Source organism: Nelumbo lutea, chromosome 8 (genome assembly GCF_056320005.1).
Source record: "Nelumbo lutea isolate HS-2025 chromosome 8, American lotus-T2T, whole genome shotgun sequence".
NCBI lineage: Eukaryota > Viridiplantae > Streptophyta > Magnoliopsida > Proteales > Nelumbonaceae > Nelumbo > Nelumbo lutea.
Genome location: NC_142691.1, coordinates 23,680,301 through 23,703,271, shown reverse-complemented (window position 1 = coordinate 23,703,271; position 22,971 = coordinate 23,680,301). Strand labels below are relative to the sequence as shown.

General features: G+C 36.5%; 3 protein-coding genes across 3 annotated transcripts; 1 reads left to right on the top strand and 2 right to left on the bottom strand.

Moving 5' to 3' along the window:
- Positions 1 to 7,688: 7,688 nt before the first annotated feature.
- Positions 7,689 to 9,478, bottom strand: LOC148843371 (GDSL esterase/lipase 5-like). Its single transcript, XM_088957053.1, has 4 exons — positions 9,027 to 9,478; positions 8,587 to 8,930; positions 8,155 to 8,410; positions 7,689 to 8,056 (listed from the first exon to the last, which is right to left on the bottom strand). The coding sequence occupies exons 1-4, from the start codon at positions 9,283 to 9,285 to the stop codon at positions 7,812 to 7,814; spliced, it is 1,104 nt and encodes a 367-aa protein (XP_088813179.1). The 5' UTR covers positions 9,286 to 9,478; the 3' UTR covers positions 7,689 to 7,811.
- A 4,355-nt stretch (positions 9,479 to 13,833) lies between these two features.
- On the top strand, positions 13,834 to 14,992 carry LOC148843370 (mannose/glucose-specific lectin-like). The gene is made up of 3 exons (XM_088959158.1): positions 13,834 to 13,985; positions 14,059 to 14,250; positions 14,339 to 14,992. Exons 1-3 carry the CDS (start codon positions 13,983 to 13,985, stop codon positions 14,585 to 14,587), a joined length of 444 nt encoding a protein of 147 aa, XP_088815284.1. The 5' UTR covers positions 13,834 to 13,982; the 3' UTR covers positions 14,588 to 14,992.
- Positions 14,993 to 21,225: 6,233 nt separating this feature from the next.
- On the bottom strand, positions 21,226 to 22,921 carry LOC148843369 (GDSL esterase/lipase 5-like). The gene is made up of 4 exons (XM_088959072.1): positions 22,496 to 22,921; positions 22,047 to 22,396; positions 21,655 to 21,910; positions 21,226 to 21,558 (listed from the first exon to the last, which is right to left on the bottom strand). The coding sequence occupies exons 1-4, from the start codon at positions 22,764 to 22,766 to the stop codon at positions 21,311 to 21,313; spliced, it is 1,125 nt and encodes a 374-aa protein (XP_088815198.1). The 5' UTR covers positions 22,767 to 22,921; the 3' UTR covers positions 21,226 to 21,310.
- Between the last annotated feature and the right edge of the window lie 50 nt (positions 22,922 to 22,971).

Below are 22,971 nucleotides of genomic sequence, written 5' to 3'. Positions count from 1 at the left end.
TCCAGAAATCACTTGACATCCGTGGGTGTATTTAATGCGATCGGTCAATCAAGTTTGAATTTTGAGTCAAATCCACCTGTCACACTCCATGAACTCCTCACGCTAGGGTAGAATCCTTAGCCCAAGGAGTGGGGAGCAATTGGTGGAGGGTGATTTGACCCAACCTCCTAAGAAGGCGACATGTGGACGTGACTCAACGTAAGCAACAACTCAGCATGACAACATGGCTACAAGTAATGAGCTTGTTAAAGTCCTCGCAGGACAGCTCACTATATTACAACTTTCCACAAAATGATCTCGCTACAGTGCGAGCTCAAGGACCCCGGTATGTGGAAAGGGAATACTCCAAGCCAAGTCTACCCCAGTTCGCGAGCTGAGTGAATCAGCTCACTCCAAGGACAGAAGACTGGCCCAAAGGTGACCTAAGGTGGAATCACCTCGGGATACCTTCAGGAGCTCGCTACAAGGCAGCTCGCTACGAAGCAGCTTGCTGTTAAGCAATGCGGCATTTTCAGGAACCTTCTTATTTGACGAGACCGTACCCATCAGACTGCATAACGTCTCCTGACTGACAGTGCAGTCCCTGCTAGTCCAGCAGACTGCACCCACGTCTCTCGGCAGGTGGTGGCGTGTCTGTCCTTTCCGGGTCGTGTCTCATCTGATTGGGCAGTACTATGCAATAGTTACCTACACAGCCCTGGCAAATAACGGTTGCGACAGAGGGCCAGTGGCGGTTATGCCCGATTTGACAAGAACATCTGCATTTAAAGGCCCTAGGGTCGAAGGGGCAAAGGTATCTTGAATTTATCTGATCTAGCGCTATCTGCACTCTTAGCTTTCTTTGCATCCTTTATAGCTTTCTCGAGTTTTCTAATTTAAGCATCGGAGTATTCCCACTGGGTGAGCTCCCCGGTAATCCTTCACCTTCCTCTCCTCAGGTACCATTCGCCACCAATTAGAAGCCAGACGTCTACCAGTTAGGAGTGTCCGGATCGCGCTGCATCAATAGGGTCTTAGGTTTGATAACTTATGCTCTATAGGTTTTACATGCCTTCAAGTTGTTGTAATCATAGAATGGAATGAAGTCGATGCATTTTCACATCCAAATAATAGAAAGCGATAAAAACAGAAGAGACCCTTTTGAGAAAGCATTTTCACAGAATACTAGTTTGAGAAAGCATTACAAGCACATAGACATGCAAATTGTTATTCTTTAATTAATAAGAACAGAAGAGACCCAAGCGTTTCTGAAAAAGAAGGAAACAAAAACCTCCTCTTCGTGATCGGTCGAGAAGAAACAGAGGAATAAAAACAAAACGAGAAGAACAAGGCGTTGTTCTTCGAAGGTGGATTGTTCTTCTTCCTCGGCGGATCTTTAAAGGTACGTTGTTCTTCTTCCTCAGCGGAGATGACCACGAATGTTTTAGGTTGGGTTTAAAACGGGGCATAATGTATCGTTTCCAAAACAATAATATTTCAGACTTCAGATCTCTTAAAAGAGTTATCAAACTCGCCCTTAACCATCTAGGCTTAGGAATGGCAATGTGATGGGGCAGGGACGGGACCACTCTCCATTCCTGTCCCGTGATAAAAACCCATCCCCATTCTCATCCCCGTCCCCACTGAAAAATCATGGAAATGAGGAAAATTGTCATTCCTATATTTGGTGAACGTCAAAGCCTCAGAATCCACCTGAAGCTAGTTACCTACATAAACAACTTTTTGCCTCACCACCAAATGGAGCTTGTTCTACTTTGACTGGCATCATCTTCTCACCCTCTTCCCCTTCTATGTTGGGCTGAGAATCAATTAGAACATGCTAATCAACTATCTTCACCTCTAAATTCTTTCCTTTCATTCTTCAAAATTTTCCTTCTAAACCTTACCAACAACTTAACTTTCTTATTGGAACTTCTTTGAGTCATTCATTTAAATTTGGAACAACCTTTGTTCCCAATTTTTTTTTAATCATTCTAAAATTCATGGATTATTGATCTTTAGTGTTCTCTGGGCCTTGTTAGATGGCACTACAACCTCGAGCCTATCTCATACTGTTGAGACCAGACCTAGTGAATGAATCTGCTCCTTGGGCATTGGTCCACAATTTATCGTATGAACTGACCTTGTACGTAACCTTTAGGCCCATTTGACTCCCTGCTAGACTCAAAATTTGAATGGACTTGGACTGAGGCTCGAATCCAAAATAGTGTAAAGTTAGGCCCGATGGGCCACCCCCACCCGTGAAAAGATCTACTCCCCATGGTCACCCCTAAGCAACTATCCAAGGCAAAACCCACTAAAAGACCCAAATTGCACTCCATGATATCTACGGATAAACACCCTAAAGCACAAAATTCAAATTTGAATTTCTGCCTACGACTACCACACTAGTGCTTTATACCTCCTCTGATGGAACTAGAGCAAGAGATGGGATCTCCTCCCAACAAAAGCTGTCCAAACACGCTTTCAACATGATCTGTGTCTTGTGAGTTCCTTACTTTATTACATTTGTCTGTGACTTTTGTTGGGATTGGCTTTCTGCACACAAAAAAAAAATCCCTCAAGAAGCCACTCAAGTCCTTCCGTCTTCTTAGAACCCAGAATGCCTTCCAAGACTAAAAGAAAACTTGTTCTCATTTTCTCAACATGCTTGAGATAACATCACACGTGTTGGTGGATTCAACGCAATAATCAGCTGATGTGGAGTTACCAATTACCATCATCTACATCTGCGGAGGTCTTTTCTTTTGTCAAACTATGTACCAAGGATCCAAATGCTATTTTTTCCATCTCAAGGAAATTAAAGCATGCAAGCTTTCTCTTCCCCACCCAAAATCTCCAAACTCAACCGTTTACTAACCTCTATGTCATTTTCCACCCTAAGCTCCATATCATCATTGCTAAGTGGTGGATCCATCTTTAGTCTAATATGGAGTTTTAAGTTGTTTGACAAAATTCTTTCGTATATTTTGGGGTGAAATTTTTAATTTGGCTCGTTCATAACTAATTCAAATACCCTCTTAATTCTTTCTTTATTTAATTTTTGTATTAATTCAAAACTCTATAATTTTATATAAAAGTATAAGATTAGATGTATTATAATATAAAAGAGCAAATTTCTTAAATTACTCTTGTGCTTTAACTAATTGATTAACCTTATTCTTACTCTTAATGTTAATTACATGTGACATCATGTGACTAATATATTTTTCAAATAACCTAAAATACCCTAAATCCAAATCTTTGGAAGCCTTTAATTTACTAGAACTGGAGCAGGCGTGAGGAGATGCAGTCAGCGATGACTAGCAGCGACAAGACGGAGATGAAACTAGCAATGAAGTACATGAAGAGAGAATCTTCAGAGCTGGAAGCTGTTAGTGGTGGTTCAGAGGAAGAACAATTTATACTTCTAGGTGAAAGGTTTGCATTTCGGGTACATTAGTTCGCTGGAGGTTTGTGCACATTCCAGGATTAAACAAAGAATTTACATATCGTGAATCCGGTTTAGCGTTGGCAAAACAAACCTGTAGAATACCAAGAGATGCTTCAGTTTTACAATGCAAATTTCTCAAATTTGGATGCTTAGGTGAGAGAGTGCAGAACCATGAAAATGTTATATCATAGACCAACAATAGGAAGAACCACCCCTGTTTTGGCAAGCACAGTGAGAGAGTGTGGAACCCAACAATAGGACGAACTGTGGCAAGCAAATGCCTAAAGAAATCAAGGCTGTGTTTGGAAACGATGTAAATGGAGTGTAAATCCCGGTTCAGGGTATATATATATTCTGGTTCACTTTTGCTTATGTTTGGCAATATTACATTTATGCATTGATAAATGATAGACCAATACATATTTACCTTAATAATAAGATGTAAAATTATATCAATAAAAAAAAAGTAAATTTGTATTCAAGTGGACTTTTGATAAAAAAAAAACATATATTTTATTGGAATTCATGTTTGTATCTGTTACAACTAAAAATTGTAACACAAAACTAACCAAATTTTACAATGTATATAAACCGTTTTACACTATATATTTGCATCATTTCCAAAAGCAGCATCAGAACATTCCATGCCCTAACTTTCTAGTAGGGCTTGCATCTTCTTGAGTGCCAGACTGCAAGGTTGGTGACTGTTGTTACGGAAGGAATCTTCGAGCTTCTTGAGATCACAGTAGCCGAACACAGTCTCTTGCAATGCGTCAGCCTTATGCTCCGGCCAATCAAAGTGCTTCAGGACTTACCTTTCATCCACCAGGTAAGAAAGCTCATCATCGAACCACTTGACGAAGGGGCCACATCTTCGATGTTTATAAACGCGACGTTTTGCTGCTGCGGTTTTCATCCCCGAGGCTACATTCTCTCTTGAATCCCTTCACATCAGGGAGTGATAGAACGCTACCACCTCCGGAACTCGTCTCACCTTTGTTGTTACGGTTTTCAGTCCCTTTGGCCCGTAATGGAGGCAACAGCAGCATGGTGAGGGGGAAGAAGAAAGAAGAGGGAGTGAGAGAGACGAGTTGAGGACGAAAGGGGAAAGAGATTGCAGTTATTCAAAATTTTCATAAGTTGAATTTTATTTTGAAAATTTTAGAAATAGTGAAGGAAAATTTTGATATTTCATTTTTTTCGTTAATATTTAATAGTGATGTAGGAATGGCAATTTTCCCCATAAAACCGGGGGCCCACCCCGAACGGGGTGGGTTTTCCACGACCCTAAACAAGGATGGGGCAGGGACGGGGAAAATAGTTTTTCCCCAAACCGGGTACGGGGCGGGTATGGGTTTTGTATATAATTCCCCGAACTCGCCCAGAATCCGAAGGTAAATTAATAAAATATCTCTAGGTTTAATATTGATATTTAAAATATCTCTAATATTTCACTAAAGTTTTAAAATCTTAGGATCGCATAATTTTATTTTTGAATTATCACTAAAGTATTATAATTCAATTTTAAAATACCCTAAAATTCCTATATCCTATGTATAAATTATCTATAAAATAGATAATTTTTAAGTAATTGTCTTGGAATGGGGAAAATTCGGGAATTCCTCGTCCTAGATGGGGAATGTATGCCCTGCCCCAAACCTGCTCTGCCATCAAGACAAGGCGGGTATGGGGCAAGGTATCGTGACTTTGGGGAGGGGACGGGGAGGGGTGCCCCACCCCAAACCCGCCCCATTGTCATTCCTATAGTAATGTCAATTGTAAAAAAACTTAAAAGTAATTTAAAAGTTAAAACAATAAAGCAATTATTTTAGAAAATTGTTAGCATAGAATCAACAATAAATTTGGCTAATTCATCTCTAATCCAAATATTTAACTTATGGTAACTTTGTTTATCTTTTCATTAGAGAGATGCACATTTTATCCAAAATGAAATATATCCTATATGCTCTCTTACTCTATGTTTGGTTTGAAGGAAAAACAGGGAAAGTTTGGAAAATTTATCTATAGATTTTCCTACTTTTCCCTACTTTTTCCTTCAAATCAAACACAACTTTAAGGAATATAGAACATTTTTAATACCAATCTGGGCATTGCATTGGTATCAATTAATATTTGATTACATGGTTTTCAAAGCCAGACCGGACCGGACGGTTGATCTGGAAAAATCGGGAACCGGTCAATTAACCAGTTCTGTTTTTCTCCAAACCCGTTTTTTTCCCCAAAATTGTTGATTTTGGTCAGCAAACTGCTGAACCAACTGATTAACCGTTTGAACCATCTGAACCATTCGAATGGTTTTGATTGTTTTTCAATTTTTTTTTTTATTTTTTATTTTTTGTTAAAACGGGCCGAACATTTGAGTCAAACAGGCGGACCATTCAAACCGGTAACCAGACCCATGACCGATTCAATCACCAGTTCAGTTTTAAAAACCATGTTTGATTATTCATCAGATACCTAATTTCCCAAAATCCAAAATTCCCCATAGAATTGAACGAAATGGGACCCGTTGAAGTGACAAATCATACATGAGAGCATGAATATACTTGTTATTTTCCCTTATCCAAAATACTCTTAAATAAAAGCTTTTCTGCAAATGAACAAAATGGGATCCACTGAAGATATTACATTGGCGCCCGACAACACATCCCAATCATTTTCCAATAATAAGTATGGGAAATTGATGTAGAACTTCTCAATGGAAGTTGTATATAGGGGTGATGTATATTCTTAAAAAATCGATTAATCGAAATTGATAGTTTTGGTTAACCATTTAAAAAAATGGGCGGTTAACCGAATCGATATATATACATTTATATATATATATATATATATATATATAATATTATATTTTTATTTTTTTGGAAAATCAGCAGTCTTGCCTTTTTCCAGACTGCCCCTTCTCTTTTTATTTTTCTCTTAGTCTCTTTTTCTCTTTGCCTCTCTCACTCTCTCAGATCTCAGTTCTCTTTTTTCTCTCTTACTCTTCTAACTTCTTGTCTTCTTTGACTCTTTTTTTTCCTCACTCCAGACTGCCGCGCAGCCCATGCCAACCAGGCCACCAGCACGGAAACACCAAGCGGCAACATCGGTCACCGTCTCGCTGGCAAGCAAGCACCAACGGTTCAAGTGTCCAATGCCATTTGTATCTCTCTTCTCTCTCACCTCTCCTTTTTGCATCTCTGCCAGGCGCCATTTCTCAAGTCTCAAGCTCTCACTTCAGGCGACACTCGACAGCAACCACCGGTACCAACCAGCCTGGCACCGACAGCAACCACCGAGTCAACAACTGTGATAATTTTATTTTTTATTTTTTGTTTTAAGTGCATAAAAAACTGAAAGACCAAACTATGATTAACTGGTCCACCGATTAATTGATTCATCGATTGCATCGACTCAGTTTCAATTTAAATATTTAAAAAAAATCAGGTCGATTCAATTTGAAAACATACCCCATGGTTCGATTAACCGAACCATGAACACCCCTAGATGTAAGTGTGGAGCGCATCCGGTGAGGCGCAAATGTGAACTTGAATATACATGGGTGTTAGGTTTTGGTTCATTAAGTAGCTTCTTGTGGATTAATTCTCAGTTGCAATGTTGCTTTGGAAGGTAAGGCAGTGGATATCCATTCATTCAACTATACCCAGCGCTTAATGTCAGATAGAAGAACTCGTGCAAGGTGGCAACCAGCGGGTTGGTAAGGTATTCAATATAATAGTGAAACAACACCCGACATGAAATGAAATATATGACAATATTGTGGGATTTCCTGCAAAATGAAATTAAAAAGAAAAAACATAAATAATTGATGAAATATGACATAGTGTCAGTTTTTAAATAAAAATTATTAAAATTAATATTTAATTACCACAAACTGCTGCCCAGATCAGCCTGTTCAACTGCCAGGATCAGCCGCTTTGACTAAATCAACGTTTTTATTTTATAAAAAGGCAGGCCGGGTGATAAATCGAACCAGTAGTATGTTTGGTTCGTGGGCCAAATGGTTATCAACACATTTTCAAAACCTCGCATGAGAGCAATTACTTCCATCACTCTGTTTATAATTAAGCTATCGGAATTTCATGTCCACAAAGTGTTTTTTTTTCTTCTTTTCTTATCCCAAGTCTTGGACCTACTGGATTTCGTCCTTTATACGTTTTCTTAAGAAGCGATTCAGGAAAAATAAATAATTAATTTTAGAGTGGTGATGACACACACGGTAGCGTGCAGTAGAAGGAAGAAATCATATATTTATTTGGCTCAATTCATTTATTGATGAACAACACATAAGCTGGAGGAGTGCCCCATATTGTATTATTATATATCTCTCACGAGAGAGAGAGAGAGAGATGAGCTATGGTGCAAACTCGAAGAAACTCTTCATATTGTAATTTCCTTCTACAACAGGATTGGTTCCGTTCCACATCTGCTCCGCCATTTGTTGATATGCTCTATCAGTAAGATGGAAAGAATCCCAAAATACGTAGTCATTGGGATTATCACATAACTGATATTCTTTCGCTGTTCTTCTTCCACCGCAGCTGGGGACCCCTCTGAAGGGTCCTGTTCCACAACATGCACTTTCTCCATCATTGAAACCTTTATTTTCATTAAGCATGTGCAGATGTTGGCCTATGTATATATATATATATATTCAACGGAAGAAAACAGGAGAAATTTTGATTGGAATAACATACCATATTTTGAGGGGTACTTCATTCGTTGGTCGAGGAATGTATAGAAATCGTAATTTGAATATTTGAACTCCGATAACTGGGTCTCGAGTTTTCTGAAGAGTTCCGATAGAGCTTTATTGTGTAGTTCGCAAAGTGTTAAGATTTCCTTTAAGCAACCTCCTTTAGTTTCTGGTTTGATTATTCTAATTCCTGGCAAACATCCCAACGGCCCCATTCTGATGAAACCAAATTTTCTGCCTCCTATCTTGTATATTTCCTGCCAAATCAAATACAACCACTGATTTTCCAGATTACCCGCTCCCCCCCCCCCCCCCCCACAAAAAAAAAAAAAAAAAAAGGAAAGATGAAAGGGTACTGCTACAGAAGAAGAAATATTAATCCCCTTTTAGAAATTAGAGGGTTCTAAGGGAGCCGAAGTTCTTTCAGTCTTACTTGTATGACACTACTCAAGTTGCCAATCACTTTGCCCACATGTAGTGAGGATTCTGGAATGCTGGAGTTGGTCAAGAAAGGATAAGCGTAATCGTTGCCTCCGATGCTAATTAAGTAAACTGCTCTAGATAACAGTTTCTTGGCTTCATCATCTCCTAGTTCCTGTTTCAAATCCATTGCTACCTTCATAAAGTAGCTCAGCTGCGTTTTGAGGTTGATTACCAGTCCTGGATAGGTTTCAACTAGAACACCAGCTCCAGCAGAGGCGAAGTTTGCTCCGTCACTGAACCGATGAACGCCAGGATGCAAGAACGGTGGAATGAATGGTAAGTTTGCATATTCCGCTGCAATATATATAACAAGTCATCATATTTATTGGTAATTTTATCTGTTTCAACGATCGATCGAGAGAAGGAAAATGAAATGTAAATGGATCATACCAATAAAATCTGCAGATAGGCGACCATCAGAGAAGCGCCCACTGGGGTACTTGAATAAAGTTTCTCCATATGGCCAAAAATTTGCCTGGCCCAAAGAGATGGTGTTGATGTAGTTGTTATTTCCAGCGTCTAAGAAGGAATCGCCAAAGATAAAGAAGGGCACATGATTTTCCGGCTTCCCTAGATTATAACCCAGGCAGCAGATTGTGGGAATGATAAGAAAGATTGTATAGAACTGGAGAGTAGTTAGCGTTGCCATGGAAAGTAGTCTACTGATCTCTCCTGGAACAGTTTCAGTTTGTTATAATTATATATATAGAATATAGTAGAAGAAGTGCAGAGTTGATCGTTGTATAAGAGGGATAAAAAGAAATTCTTCCTTGTATCGATCAGTTTGTCTCTTCATCCTTTTGTTAGTTGAAGTTCTTATTTTCACTTATTAAAAAAGAAAAAGAAAATGCTATGCTTCATTGACTAGAAATTTCTCGTTGTGACGATAGAATTAATATATAGGTTGAATCATTCATTTTATTTCTCTTTCAGTCATTACTCCATACGCAACGGTGCATAATGAGTTCATCGAATCTTTAGGAGATAATATAAAATATGAGATTTTTGCCATCGGGCCTGTAGATTATTTGTTATTTAGTTTATATGCATGACGAGGCAACTCCTGATAATTAAATATAATCCATTAGAAATTGCGATATGCATTGACATTCATGGAAGTGTTTTTACATGCATGTGAACGGCCAGATTTGTTGAATTGTTGAAAACAAACCTGAACGCTTGTTTTAATGGACTTTATGCATTAATTCCGCCGATCTTTAGAAAAGAAAAAGAAAAAGAAAAAACTTGGCAAATGCATCGCTTTTAATTCTACTTCTGAATTCTACTTACTTCTTGATCACGTAATGGTTGTTAATATGGTTTTCAAAACCGGACCGGACCGGACCGGAAAAACCGGGAACCGTGCCACCACGACGGTCACCTGACTGGTTCCGTTTTTCCCCAAAACTGCTTTTCCCCCCCAAACCGTTGATTTTGGTCAGCAAACTGCTGAACCGGCCAGTTAACCGTTCGAGCAATTTTGATTGTTTTTCAATTTTTTTAATTTTTAATTTTTTTTGTTAGAACGGGACAACCATTCGAGTTTGGACCATTTGAACCGGTAACTGGACCCCTGACCGGTTTGGTCACCGGCTCGGTTTTAAAAACCATGGGTTGTTATTCATTATCATAGCTGGAGGTGTAAATTGGGCCGGGCCACCACGACGGTCCATGGGCCATGCCAGGCCCGACATGATTGTGCGGGTCGTGTTGGGCCTAGAGTTTTAGGTCCACGGGTCGGGTCTGCACGGCACAACCGAGCGGGCCATGCTGCCTGTGACCCGCATGCTAGCATGGCCCAGCCCGCAGCCCGACCCAACATGACCCGTATATATATTTTATATATTTATATTAATATTATATAAATTATATATATAATATATAATATATTAATAAAATAAATAATTTTTAATTTTATTATACTAATTTATTTAATTATTGTACATATAAGCAATTTTAAGTTTTTTGTCATATTTTTTAAATAAATGGCTTTAGCCTGATGCACGGCCCAACCTGGCCCAAAGCTCGGCCAACAGGCCAGCCCGGCCTACGACGTAGCATGGGTCCGCACGGACTTGCGCCGTGGGCTGTGTTAGATCGATCCCCCAAGTTTTCCTTGGGGGGGGCACGACCCGAGATGGTCCACGGGCCGCCCACGGGTCGTGCCGTGCCGTCCGGCACGGCCCGTTTTACACCTTTAATTATAACAAAAGAAAAGAAAAGGCAAATACCCATGAACTTTCATTTTGTGACAAATACCCTCTCCACTAAAGTTCTATTAGTTAACTTTGAAAAAGATTCTTGTTCAACTATTTAAAAATTTTTAAATCTCCAAATTATCCATTTTTATTTATTTGAATGATTTATGATTTAATTAGTTTTCGAAATATAATATTGAAATCCTCTTAATTGCTCCAATAGATCATTGTAGATTTCTGGCTAGATCAATATTTAAATGAAATGGTTGAGGTTTTTTTTTTTTTTTGATAGATATAAATTTAAGGTTACATTTGATTTTTCTTGAATATTGGAGAAAATGAGTAGGTAATTTTTATATTTTAAGATGAAGAGAGACATTCATGTTAGTGAAATGAAACAAGAAATTTTAAGAAACTTGTTTTTCTATGAATGAAATGATTCATGTTATTTTAGCTGGTTTTATTTGGAGAAAATAGAGGTATTTTTGGCTCAATTAACGACCAAGGGCTAATTGTCACCGACTTGACCACAAGGGCAAGGAAAAGAAAATAAGAAAAATTCAGGTGGGTTTTGGTAAATTAATGCATTTTGTCATTTGTAGCAAAGTGAAAATTTAGGAGATCTTTGTCACAAATAAGATTCGGGGGGTTAATTATCACTAACCCCATAGTACCAGGAGGTCTTTTTAATTTAGCCCTATACCATAGAAGGGCATATCAATAAAAGTAATAAATTTAAAAAAATTTCAAAAATAGGTTAATTTTTTAAAAATAATATCAATAAAAGGCAAAAACACTGTTCATCTTCTTCTTCTTGCTATTTGTTCACCAGAGCCACCGTTCGCCGCCGCCCGCCACCGCCGCCACCTCTGTCTCCACCCATCTCTGGCAGCGTTGCCGGAGGCAGAGGCGGAGGTGGCGACGGGCGGCAGAGGACAGTGGTGGCGGGTGTTGGCGGGCAACGACTCTGTGGCAAGAAGAAGAAGATGAATAGTGTTTTTGCCTTTTATTGATATTATTTTTAAAAAGTTAATCTATTTTTAATTTTTTTTAAATATATCTTTTATTGATATTAAACCCCAAAAGTTACCCTTATATGCTATTACCCCTAAAGTAGTTGTTCATGCCAGCTTATTCTCTCTTCTTATATTGCTTACCAATTCCCTAGAATTTTATCTTGTCTTTTAAGTTTCACATCCTATAGGTGTGAAACTTTTCTTTTTGACTAAAATACTTATATTTTTGAATTTGTTTCATATTTAATTGTGATGACAAAAAATGTAATTTGAACAACTACTTTTTATATCATTCAATTCCTTCTACCAGGTCCTATATATATTTAATGTATTAACTCTTATTCTCTCATCTAATCCTATATTTAATACCTTTCTCTCACCAATAAATTATATTAATCATATCCATGTCCAATACTTTAACAATATAAAACTCATGTTTTTTTTAAACCAATTCAAGAACAAAACCGTGGTGGTTTAATCAATTGGGTCAAATGGATCACTTGTAATGTTATAGTTACAGGAAAAAACTTAAACAATATAACCTAATACAAAAAATATAAAATATAAAAAAAAATTGTATATCTCTAATATTTCATATTAATCATATTGTAGAAAAATAAAAAATGACAAACAATAACTATTTTTATATTAATGAGTATGCCCGGAGTTTGAATCTGTTCCTCACAGTGCCTGGCTCTGCATAGCAACTGTGCCTTAGAAAACATCCTCGATGAATGATAACATTATGTACAGAAGATATTCTCATTGTATGCCTCCAATGCTCTGTGAGGTTGGTGTGACACCAATTCTGTGAGGAGCAAATCCGATCTCTCTCCACATTGTGAAACAGAGTGGATTATATCATCGCTCGATTGATGGTTAAACTCTAATTAAGGAGGGAGGTTCCTGGAGGATGGACCATTAGCTTAATGAGGCAAGAATTTTGGCTACCACTCTCTCAAGCTTCAACAAGATGGCTTTCTAAGGAACCTAATACACTCACAAACACTTGGGTCAAATCTGATATTAATAGAGAAGATATGAATAACAAATTAAAAATACTTTTTTGTCCTGATTTTTGCAGGGCTTCACGATTATTTTTGCATGTATAAGTTACTCTTTGCCATTGATAAAATAGCATAAATGACATAAACACCTTGAGATTTCACAACATCCCCTTTCAAAATTTTAAACCTGTTATCTCTAATGGATGAAGAAAAAAGACTAATATATAAACCCATTGGTTAAATCTGGGATATTCGATTGATTTGTAATTAATTTGTAGAGAAATAAAATCACATGTCTTCAACCATGGAATAGAGAAAATTTGATACAATGATAAAGTCAACTAATTTAGAAAGGGGCGGGGGAATAGAACCCCACCTAGTTGCAGTTGGTTGAAACTTAAAAAGGCCTTTATTTATTTATTTTTTATTTACTACGTGTTTGTTTTTTGAATTTTGAGAAGGGAAAAGTGCTCAGTGATGGATAAGTGATACTTATCTTCTGGGTAAGGGGGGAAGTTGTCAGTATTTGTATTTGGATAAAACACGATAATATTTTTTGATAATATTTTTTATGATTAAAACAGTCTTTTATCTTATTTATCTTATATATAAAAGAATATGAATAAGTAAAGTTAGCCTAATAAATATTTCTCAAGAAACACTTGTCTAAATAAATATATTTATCGAAGTAAGTAATTTCTTTATTATTTATTTATTTTCTTTAATCAAATAAGAACCTAAACATCAAACTGGTGAAAGTCGGTTTCGATTAGAACAATCCAACACGTGTACCAATTGAGCCACTCAATGGTTGGTCATATCTGAACCGAAGAAACTATAAAAATAAATCATTCTAATATCAATCCAACACGTGTTTGTATCTAATGTCGGTGAAGATGGAAAGGCATCCCAACCGTGTGTTGGCAACATCTCCCCATGACAAGTACGGGAGGTGTTGACATTACACGTTGAGATGTTACATTTAAGTTGACTTTGGATAGTTACACCGACAGGTTGGCCGGTCGGCGGCCCAAGTTTATTTATTCTCTCGCTGATGGACAACCCTTGTGCGGCAATCAGAGAGACGGCCAGAGGAATTCATTTATTTGTAGAGTGCAGGGAGACATGGTAAGCATTTTCTACAATCTACGCCGTGAAAAGCTTATGTGGTTTGTTATGTTAATCTTTCTTTTGGGGACAGAGCGGAGATCCTATCGCGGTGGGGCCATGGGGTGGAGACGGTGGTGGTGGGTGGAGTTGGATGGCCGATGGTGACGGGATTAAGCAGATAATCCTCGGACACGAAGAGGTGATCCGTTCTATCAAGTTCCTGGGCGGCTCTGGAGGCTTTTCAAATGAATTTGGCAGCCCTAGTTCATCAAAAATTGATCAGGTGATTCTCATTCTCTATTCTCTAAAATTTGACAGGGTCACAGAAGCAAATAATCAAGCACCTTACATGCTGTTCTTCATGTATGCAGATTCAGATAACTTGGCCTTACGAGTATCTAACTTCCATAAGCGGGACGTTTGGCCGACGTTGGAAGAATCAAAATGGGCACGTAGTAGTAAGATCAATCCAATTCAATACAAATGTCAGGTCATACGGACCCTACGGTTCTACAGACGGCACGGCTTTCTCTCTTCCTGTGAAACAGGGGAAGATTGTGGGGTTCCATGGACGATGCGGTGCGGATCTTGACTCCATTGGAGTCTATCTAAAGAATTGACTCTCAACAATGAAAATACCAAGTTTGCAACATTGGAATTTCTAAATAAACTACTTTTTCCTTCAGTCGTTTGTGGCTTTGTGTCGTGGAAACCCAATTCCCGGTATTTGATGTATAAGTAGTATCTTATTTTTAGGATATTTAAATAAAATCCAGGGGCGGTTCGTCTTGGTTGCTTTACAAGGCTCCCATACTCTGGTCGGTGTGTGACTGAGAGTGATATAGTGTTGGATTGAGACTTTTCCTTTTGCTCTTTCTGATTATGAGGCTTCTTTGTACGGTTGTATCCACCCTGATGGGCTTGTTTCGTTTTGGGTATTTTGGGCTCATTCCTTAATAATGTTTCTTTCTCACAAGAAATAAAAAAAAAAAAAAAAAATCCACGGAATTTCCACTTGAAATCAATTCTGTTTCCACTCCTACTTCTCAAATGCACTTACCACAATTCACTTTAAGCTTATTTTAAGCCGTGCCATTTGACCCTTGATCTATTTGTTCTTTGCTTGTGATTTGGACATCAATGGAGGTCCTACGAGTTTTTTTTTTAACAATCCTAAGGTGAAATGTTGTCAAAATAGGTGCTGATTCTGCCAAATCTAGAGCTGAGGGCAGCAAAGTAATTTTCGAAGTCCATTGGCTGTGGGTCCCAAAAGGCCCTAAGAGTGTTCTCGGACTCTGATGATCAAGTTACTTGATAGTTCAACCATGCATACCTACCTCAAGTTCACCCAGGTGGGGAGTAATGCACGATGCATAATCATCCCATATATCGTAGTCATGTAGGGGACTAGGGAGATGTCAGCTGACCACGACCCCATGTTGTTGGTTCAGGAATAAATGCATCCAGAACGTGCACCTACATTAACTGCTTCTCAATCGTCAAGGGTGAGAATTACCCGAATGCTCTTACGAAACTGTCGTTAGTTGATAATACCCCTGACTGAATTTGTAATACTTGTTTGTCCTGTGAGGCTGTGAAATTGAATTTTCTCATATAGATACAAACACAAAAGTAGAAGAAAACAATTTGATCGAGGTGTGTGATAGCACTGTCGCTCTCAGGATTCAACGACCAATCGTCTCTCTATTACGCACTCCAGTAGAAAGACTTTCTTTATAGCGTAGAAGCACTTAACTTGCAAAAAAATAGAAGAAGACCTAAGAGTAGAAAACACACTAAGGCTGTGTTTGGTTTGAAGGAAAAAGTGAGGAAAGGTTTCTACCTTTCACTTCCTTTCCCTACCTTTCCATTTAAATAAGACATAATCTAAAAGTATTAAAGTTTTGCGGAAAATTTTACTCAGTAGTCAGAAATAGACATTTGAAAAAAATAGCCCATGGTCAGGAAAAATTGGAAACAAATGTGCCTTGACCCTTTTTTTTTGGCAATAAGAAGTAACCTTCTTCATTTGATTATTGAAAATATTACATGTGAAGATCGTCTAAAGTAGTCATAATGTATATGTAATTGCCCCATGTTGGAAGCTATATTAGTTCTATAATGTTTGTAATTCATATATACTATATATTTCAAATAATAAAATTTTAACTTCATCTTTTTTTATTTTGATAATAATTCCTATATTATCATAATAAGATTTACGTAAAACATCCATATCATATTTTTAGTCTTATAATCTAATATTGTAGTTGAGCAATATAAAGGAGAAATGTTTTTCCAATACTTCTTAAATTTAATTATATTACTTCAATAATATTTCTAAATCTTAAATCATTTTATAATTTACAAATCATTCACTAATTATATACAATTTATTAACTAAAACACAAGAGGTTGGGTAATAAACACTCAAAAATAAATTAGTTGCATCATAAAAAAGTTATAAAACATCTTTTCATTACAAAAATCAGTAACAATTTATTTATAAGAAATATAAATATGTAATTAGCATATGTTGAATTCCACCCATGTTGAATATCTAATACAAATCTTTTATATTTAATCCCATATTTTTTATATAAATATTTAAATTCTTGTTTTCTTTTTCCTAAAGTTTTAATATATACATAAGGCAATTTCTTATGTGAGAAATATGAGGTGAAATAATATCTAAAGATTCATACACATAAACATAAAATGTGACATGCCTATCTAATATAAAATAATTTTCTATTTAAAAATGGTTTAAATTGATATTTTTAAATATTCATAGCACAATCATTATTACTACATTATTTTTTTGAAATCTCATTATTACTACATTATTAAAACCAAGCTTTTAAAAACTGACCCAGAAACGAATATTATTAGGGTTAGTGTTTCAATAGTTTGGGTTGAACAGTTCAAATGGTTTGATATAATTCAACTTTAGATTGGAATATTATTAGGGTAAAAAGGGATCATACATACATTCATTATTCTTTTATGAGATAAGAGAGAAGTAGGTAGTTGTTGATTGAGGTAGGTAGGTGTTGAAATATTTAAATAATATTTTATTTTTTAATGTTAAATTTTTATAATTTGAATAACATTCAAATTGAATAATTCGTAAAATTATAATTTATATTGTTAGTACATAATTTCGTTATAAATTTTGTAAAAATATAAAATTATTGATAATATGAATATTATTGAGTCTATTGTAATTATTTTTTGTTTTTAATAAATATTTTAAAGTTATTATATAATTTCATCATATTATTTTAATAATTCTTAAATTTGTTAATTCAAATTTTCTCTAAATAGATATAGGTAAAAAGTGGGGGAGAGGATAAATAGGAAATAGGGACAATATAGGAGATAAACAATGATAGGAGATAATTTAGTAGAAAGTAGGAGATAGTGGTGCGACTTGGCAAAATGGGGGAGAGGATAAATAAAAATTAGAGATAAGTTGGGAGAAAGTGGAAAATAATTAATGGTGCCACTTGGCTAGACATTAATTAGAAAAGCAATTTCTTGTTTCTCTATCTATTGGTTGTTAGAGATTTCCTTATTAGTTTAATGGGCAATTATGTGGAATTAAAAAAAAATAAAGAAAAGGAAATTAGGAAGGGGATTTTGAGCAAGGAGAGGTGTGGTGACGTGAACAACCTTGAAGGGGCCTGTGCGATGCACAAGATGGGGTATTCCTCCTTGTCCCTCACTCCCGTAAGTCAAGACACTACTCCATCCTTACCTTGATCTCTGTGGTGGAGTGGGTTTAGGGCAAGCCACCCATTCCCCATCGGGGATGAGGAATCCCCAAATTTTCCCCACCCTGAGGCAACCACCTAAAAACATCTAATTTGTGGATATTTTACAAATAGGATTATGGGAATTTGGGGAAGCTTTAGGAATTGGATTATGACAAATTGGGGGTATCTTATAAATGAAAATTTGGGATCCTAGGATTATAAGAATATGAGGAAAACTTAGAAATATTTTAAAAATCAATATTAAATCTATGGATATTTTACTAATTTTTCATTGGGTTTACGAAATTATATGCAAACCCCATCCCTAATTTGGGGAAAAAATATTTTCCCTATGTCCACCCTGTCTCTGCTCGTCCTTGTTTAAGATTTGAGAAAACTTGCCCCGTTCGGGGCACGACACGATAGAGCCCTAATTTTATAGGGAAATTTTCCTTCCTTACAATTCTAATAATTTTATATAACTAATTAACTACAATTAATTAAATAAAAATAAATTACAATATTTTGTGATAATTTCCAAAAAAAATTATTGAAATTGCTATTGATTGGTAGTAATGTATAGTAAATTAATTATTTGCAATAGAAATGAATTGATGTAAATTATTTACTTTATAAGTAAATGTAGTTATAGTAAGTTACACTCTTTTTTAATTAAAAGTAAACCATTTGTTGTTAATTAATGTAAAACCAGGTATGGTCGAAGTCAAGCAAGTGCTCTAGATCAATGTGGATAGACTTAATAATTTTCCTAAACCAAATAGATCTACTATGGGAATAGGCCATTCAAATTATGATTCCAAAGGATTCGTTTTCCGATTCCAATTTTAGCTATGAACCAAATGGACCCTTAATAATTGCTAACTATAATTATTGATTTTAAAGAAATTAGTAAATTATGCTAATTTGTAATATATTTTATCAATAAATTATTATTGTAAAAATTTAATGAAATTTTATTAAATTACAATGATTAGTGTAAATTACACTAAATGTTGAAATTTTGAAAATTTATCCAAAAGTTATTAAATAATGGATTATTTATTAATTTTTGGTAGATTATTAAATTATTTAATATTTGTTAAAGAATGGATTATTTCTTAAATAATTATTTCATAATTTTTGGTAGATTATTTTCCAGAAAATTTTTCATAACTAATGAATTATTTAACAATAATTGAAGATACCATGAATATATAGGAAACATTGGTTTCCCCTTATTCCCCTCTCTTTGCTTGAAATGATGCCTATAGATATAAATATTGTTGGATTTGAAAAACCAAATCTTAATAAATTATGATTCTATTTTTATGGGAAAGTGGAGAGAATAAAGTGGAATTAGAGATAAAAGTGAAGGAGAGAATAAAACATATATTGAACTAATTAAGGAGAGAAGTTAGGTTGTTATAGAAAGTGATAGTCAAGAGTTGTGGGGGGGGGGGGGGGAGAGAACCTGGTAGGAAGGGAGAGGATTGAAGAGAGAAGGTGCTAAGATGGAAAATTGGGAGTGGTGGGAAAGGGAGAGGAGAGAGAGTCAAGGAGAATGCAAGGTTGGGGTAATGGAGCAAGGTGACATCGACCATCGTGCTATATATAGGGGTGAGAAAATGTGTAGGTTCTACCTAGAACCAAATAGAACCAACCTTAAACCAGCCTTGAACCAACTCTACCCGTTCTATTACGGGGTAGGGTCTAGTTCCAAATTCTTGGAACCGACCCCACTCAGGTTGGTTCTAGGGTCTAAGGGTTTACCCTACCTGAAACGACCCGATGAATAGGCCTTAGAACTGAACTTGCCTTTAAATAAATTTCAAAATATTTTTAAGGATTTGTAAATTTGAGCCCATGTACTCATGGTTACAAAAGACACGGTCTCACTTGACCACCAAGTTACTTAAGTGATTTGATCATTTGTTTTCATTTTAATATTTGTATGTGTATAATAAATAATATTAAAGATAATATTTACAAAATTTAAATGATAATGACAAATTTTCAACCATATATTAATATATTATGATACTCTATGTATTAAATTACTCAATTTAATCAATAAAGATTGAATAAGTTTTAAATTATATAGTCATTATTGAAAATCAAATTTTAGAAGGACACTTTTTTTTTTCTTGAAAGGGGAGAGTAAAGAAAGAACTGGTTCCATGGATAGACCCTAGCTAGAACCAACCCCAGAACCGCCAAGGCCAGAAACAGCCTTGGAAATGACCTTCATAGGTAGGTTCCGGTTGCAAAACCTGGAACCGGCCCCTACAAAATAGGTTCCAGATATGAACTGAACCGACCCATGCTTTTAGATGAAATAAACGATCTCAGAGTTCATAGATTTTTTCCTTTCCCCCCCAAAAAAAAACCATGAATTCATAACCCCAAAAGGTATAAAGCTACTCTGAATTAATGTGTTTGGAACTGTAGACGTTTATTCGCTAAATGTTTGTACATGATTTATTTGCAAAACCTAGAAAAACAATAATGAACTTGTTTATTGACACTTATGCGCCATTAGGCACCACATCAGCAAAACAGTGAATAAATGCCAACCAATTAGGGAAAGTGCTTAAATGAAGCTTCCCCAATGGTAGACATACACATAAATCAAGGCATGCTTTTACAATTCTCTATATATACCAATCCACATAATAGGAAAATGCTGAAGTGATGCCTATACGGCAGTGTTTATTTAAAAAACATCCACGGTTCCAAAGTTAGCTTCTATCAGGGCAAGTTGGTACTTGCACTGTTAGAACAGCCCCTTACAAACTTGCATTGCAAATATTTGCCATGAAATAAATCATATAAGCACGGACATGTTCCCAACTTAAGTCTGTAAAGGTTGTTGGGAATGGGCTTTGCTCTGACCGAAGCAGGACTCAACGGTTCCAAACACCGCCTTAACAGGAATGCGTATAAACTTGTATAAAATTTTATAGAATGTTTCTTCTAGATTGATATTGTGGATATATAATCTTTTAATTTATAATGTATTCAAACATATAGTTCAATTAATAAAATATGTAATGTAGTAGGAAACTTGATCAGTCGTACCATCTTTCCCTAAGACTTCCTTGTATCTTATTTAATGAATTAGGAAACTGGAAGTAAATATTGGCATAGGCAGGTCATCTGCTTAATCAATTGATTGAACATTGAGTAATTGAATCCTGACACGAAAGCCCACAGAACATATATAAAACATATATAAACAGTTTTCCACCCACCAGCTAAATTTTTTTAAAACCATCCCATCATACACAACAACTCTTAAACTAAAACACAGAACACAGAAAATAATTGAGTAAGTGACTGTTTATTTTAATGGTTCTCATCTTCTTCACTTGGTTGATTATGGGCTTTCTCCAGGTTGCTATTACTCACTGGAGATTTGATCTTTTATGTGCTTGCTTAAGAAGCGGTTCAGTAAAAATAAACAATTCAAGTCACAGTGGTGGTCATGAGGCAGTAACATGTAATCTGAACTTGGAAGAAATTCATTTATTGATGATCATGAACATGGAGATAGAGGCCGGAGAGAGAGAGAGAGAGAGAGATGAGCTATGGGGCAACACACTCAAAGAAACTCTTCATATTGTAGTTTCCCTCTACAACAGGACTAGTTCCGCTCCACATCTGCTCTGCCATTTGTTGGTATGCTTTATCTGTGAGATGGAAAGCATCCCAAAACACATAGTCATTGGGATTATCACATAACTGATATTCTTTCACTGTTCTTCTTCCACCGCAGCTGGGCACTCCTCTGAAGGGTCCTGTGCCACAACATGCATTTTCTCCTTCCTTGAAACCTTTATTTTCATTAAGCATGTATAGATGTTAGCAAACTAAAATGAATATCCAACAGAAGAAAATAGAGGAAATTGCGATTCAAATAACATACGTACCATATTTTGAGGGGTACTTCATTCGTTGGTCGATGAAAGTATAGAAATCGTAATTTGAATACTTGAACTCTGGCAGCTGGATCTCCAGCTTTCTGAGGAGTTCCGATAGATCTTTGTTGTGTACCTCTGCAAGTGTCAAGGCTTCTTGTAAGCAGGCTCCTTTATTTTCTGGTTTGGTTATTCTCACACCTGGCACACATCCCAATGGACTCATTCTGATGAGACCAAATTTCCTGCCTCCAATCTTGTATATTTCCTACCGAATCAAACACAGCCATCGGTTATCCACACTACCAAAAGAAAAAAGAAGAGATAAAAGACTAAAAGAGCAGACCGCAGAAGAGAGAGAGAGAGAATTCTGCTTTGGAGAGTCAAAGTTGTTTCACCCTTACTTGTATCACACTGCTCAGGTTGCCAATCACTGTGCCGACGTATTGTGCCTGTGAAGACTCTGGAATGCTGGAGTTGTTCAGGAAAGGAAACATGTAATCGTTGCCTCCGATACTAATCAAGTAAACTGCTCTTGAGAATAGTTTCTGCGCTTCACCATCCCCCAGTTCTTCTCTCAACCTAATTGCCACCTTCTTAAAGTAGCTCAGCTGTGTATTGAGGTTTATTACCAGTCCTCGAAAGGTTTCAACTAGAGCACCAGCTCCAACAGACGCGAAGTTTGCTCCGTCACTGAACCGATGAACGCCGGGGTGTAGAAACGGTGGAATGAACGGTATGTCTGCATACTCCGCTGAAATGTTTATCTTTAACATTAATTAATTAAGCATTGCATACGGGGGAGAGAGAGAGACCGAGAGAGAGCGAAAGATGAAAATATAGAGGATCATACCGATAATATCTGGAGACAGGCGGCCATCAGAGAAGCGTCCACTAGGATACTGGAATGAAGTTTCTCCATATGGCCAGAAATTTGCCTGGAAAAGAGTGCTGGTGTTGATGTAGTTGTTGTTTCCGGCATCAACGAGGGAATCGCCAAAGATGAAGAAGGGAACACGATTTTTCGGCTTTCCCAGATCATAACCCAGGCTGCAGACTGTGGGAATGATGAGAAGGGCTGCGTAAAAAACCAGAGAATACCGGAGAATAGTTAGCGTTGCCATGTGAAATAGTCTAACAACTGATCTCTAGCTGCTTCCACCATTTCATTTTGTTATTATATATATAGTAGCCAAACAGATGTACTGACACTGTTATTTAAAGTAAAGGAGAAAAAGAAAACTGCTTTTCGCTGACTTGAAATTTCTCCTTCTCGTTTGATTCAATTAGTCCATACGAAACGAGGTGTATGAGGTCGGGTAATCGTTA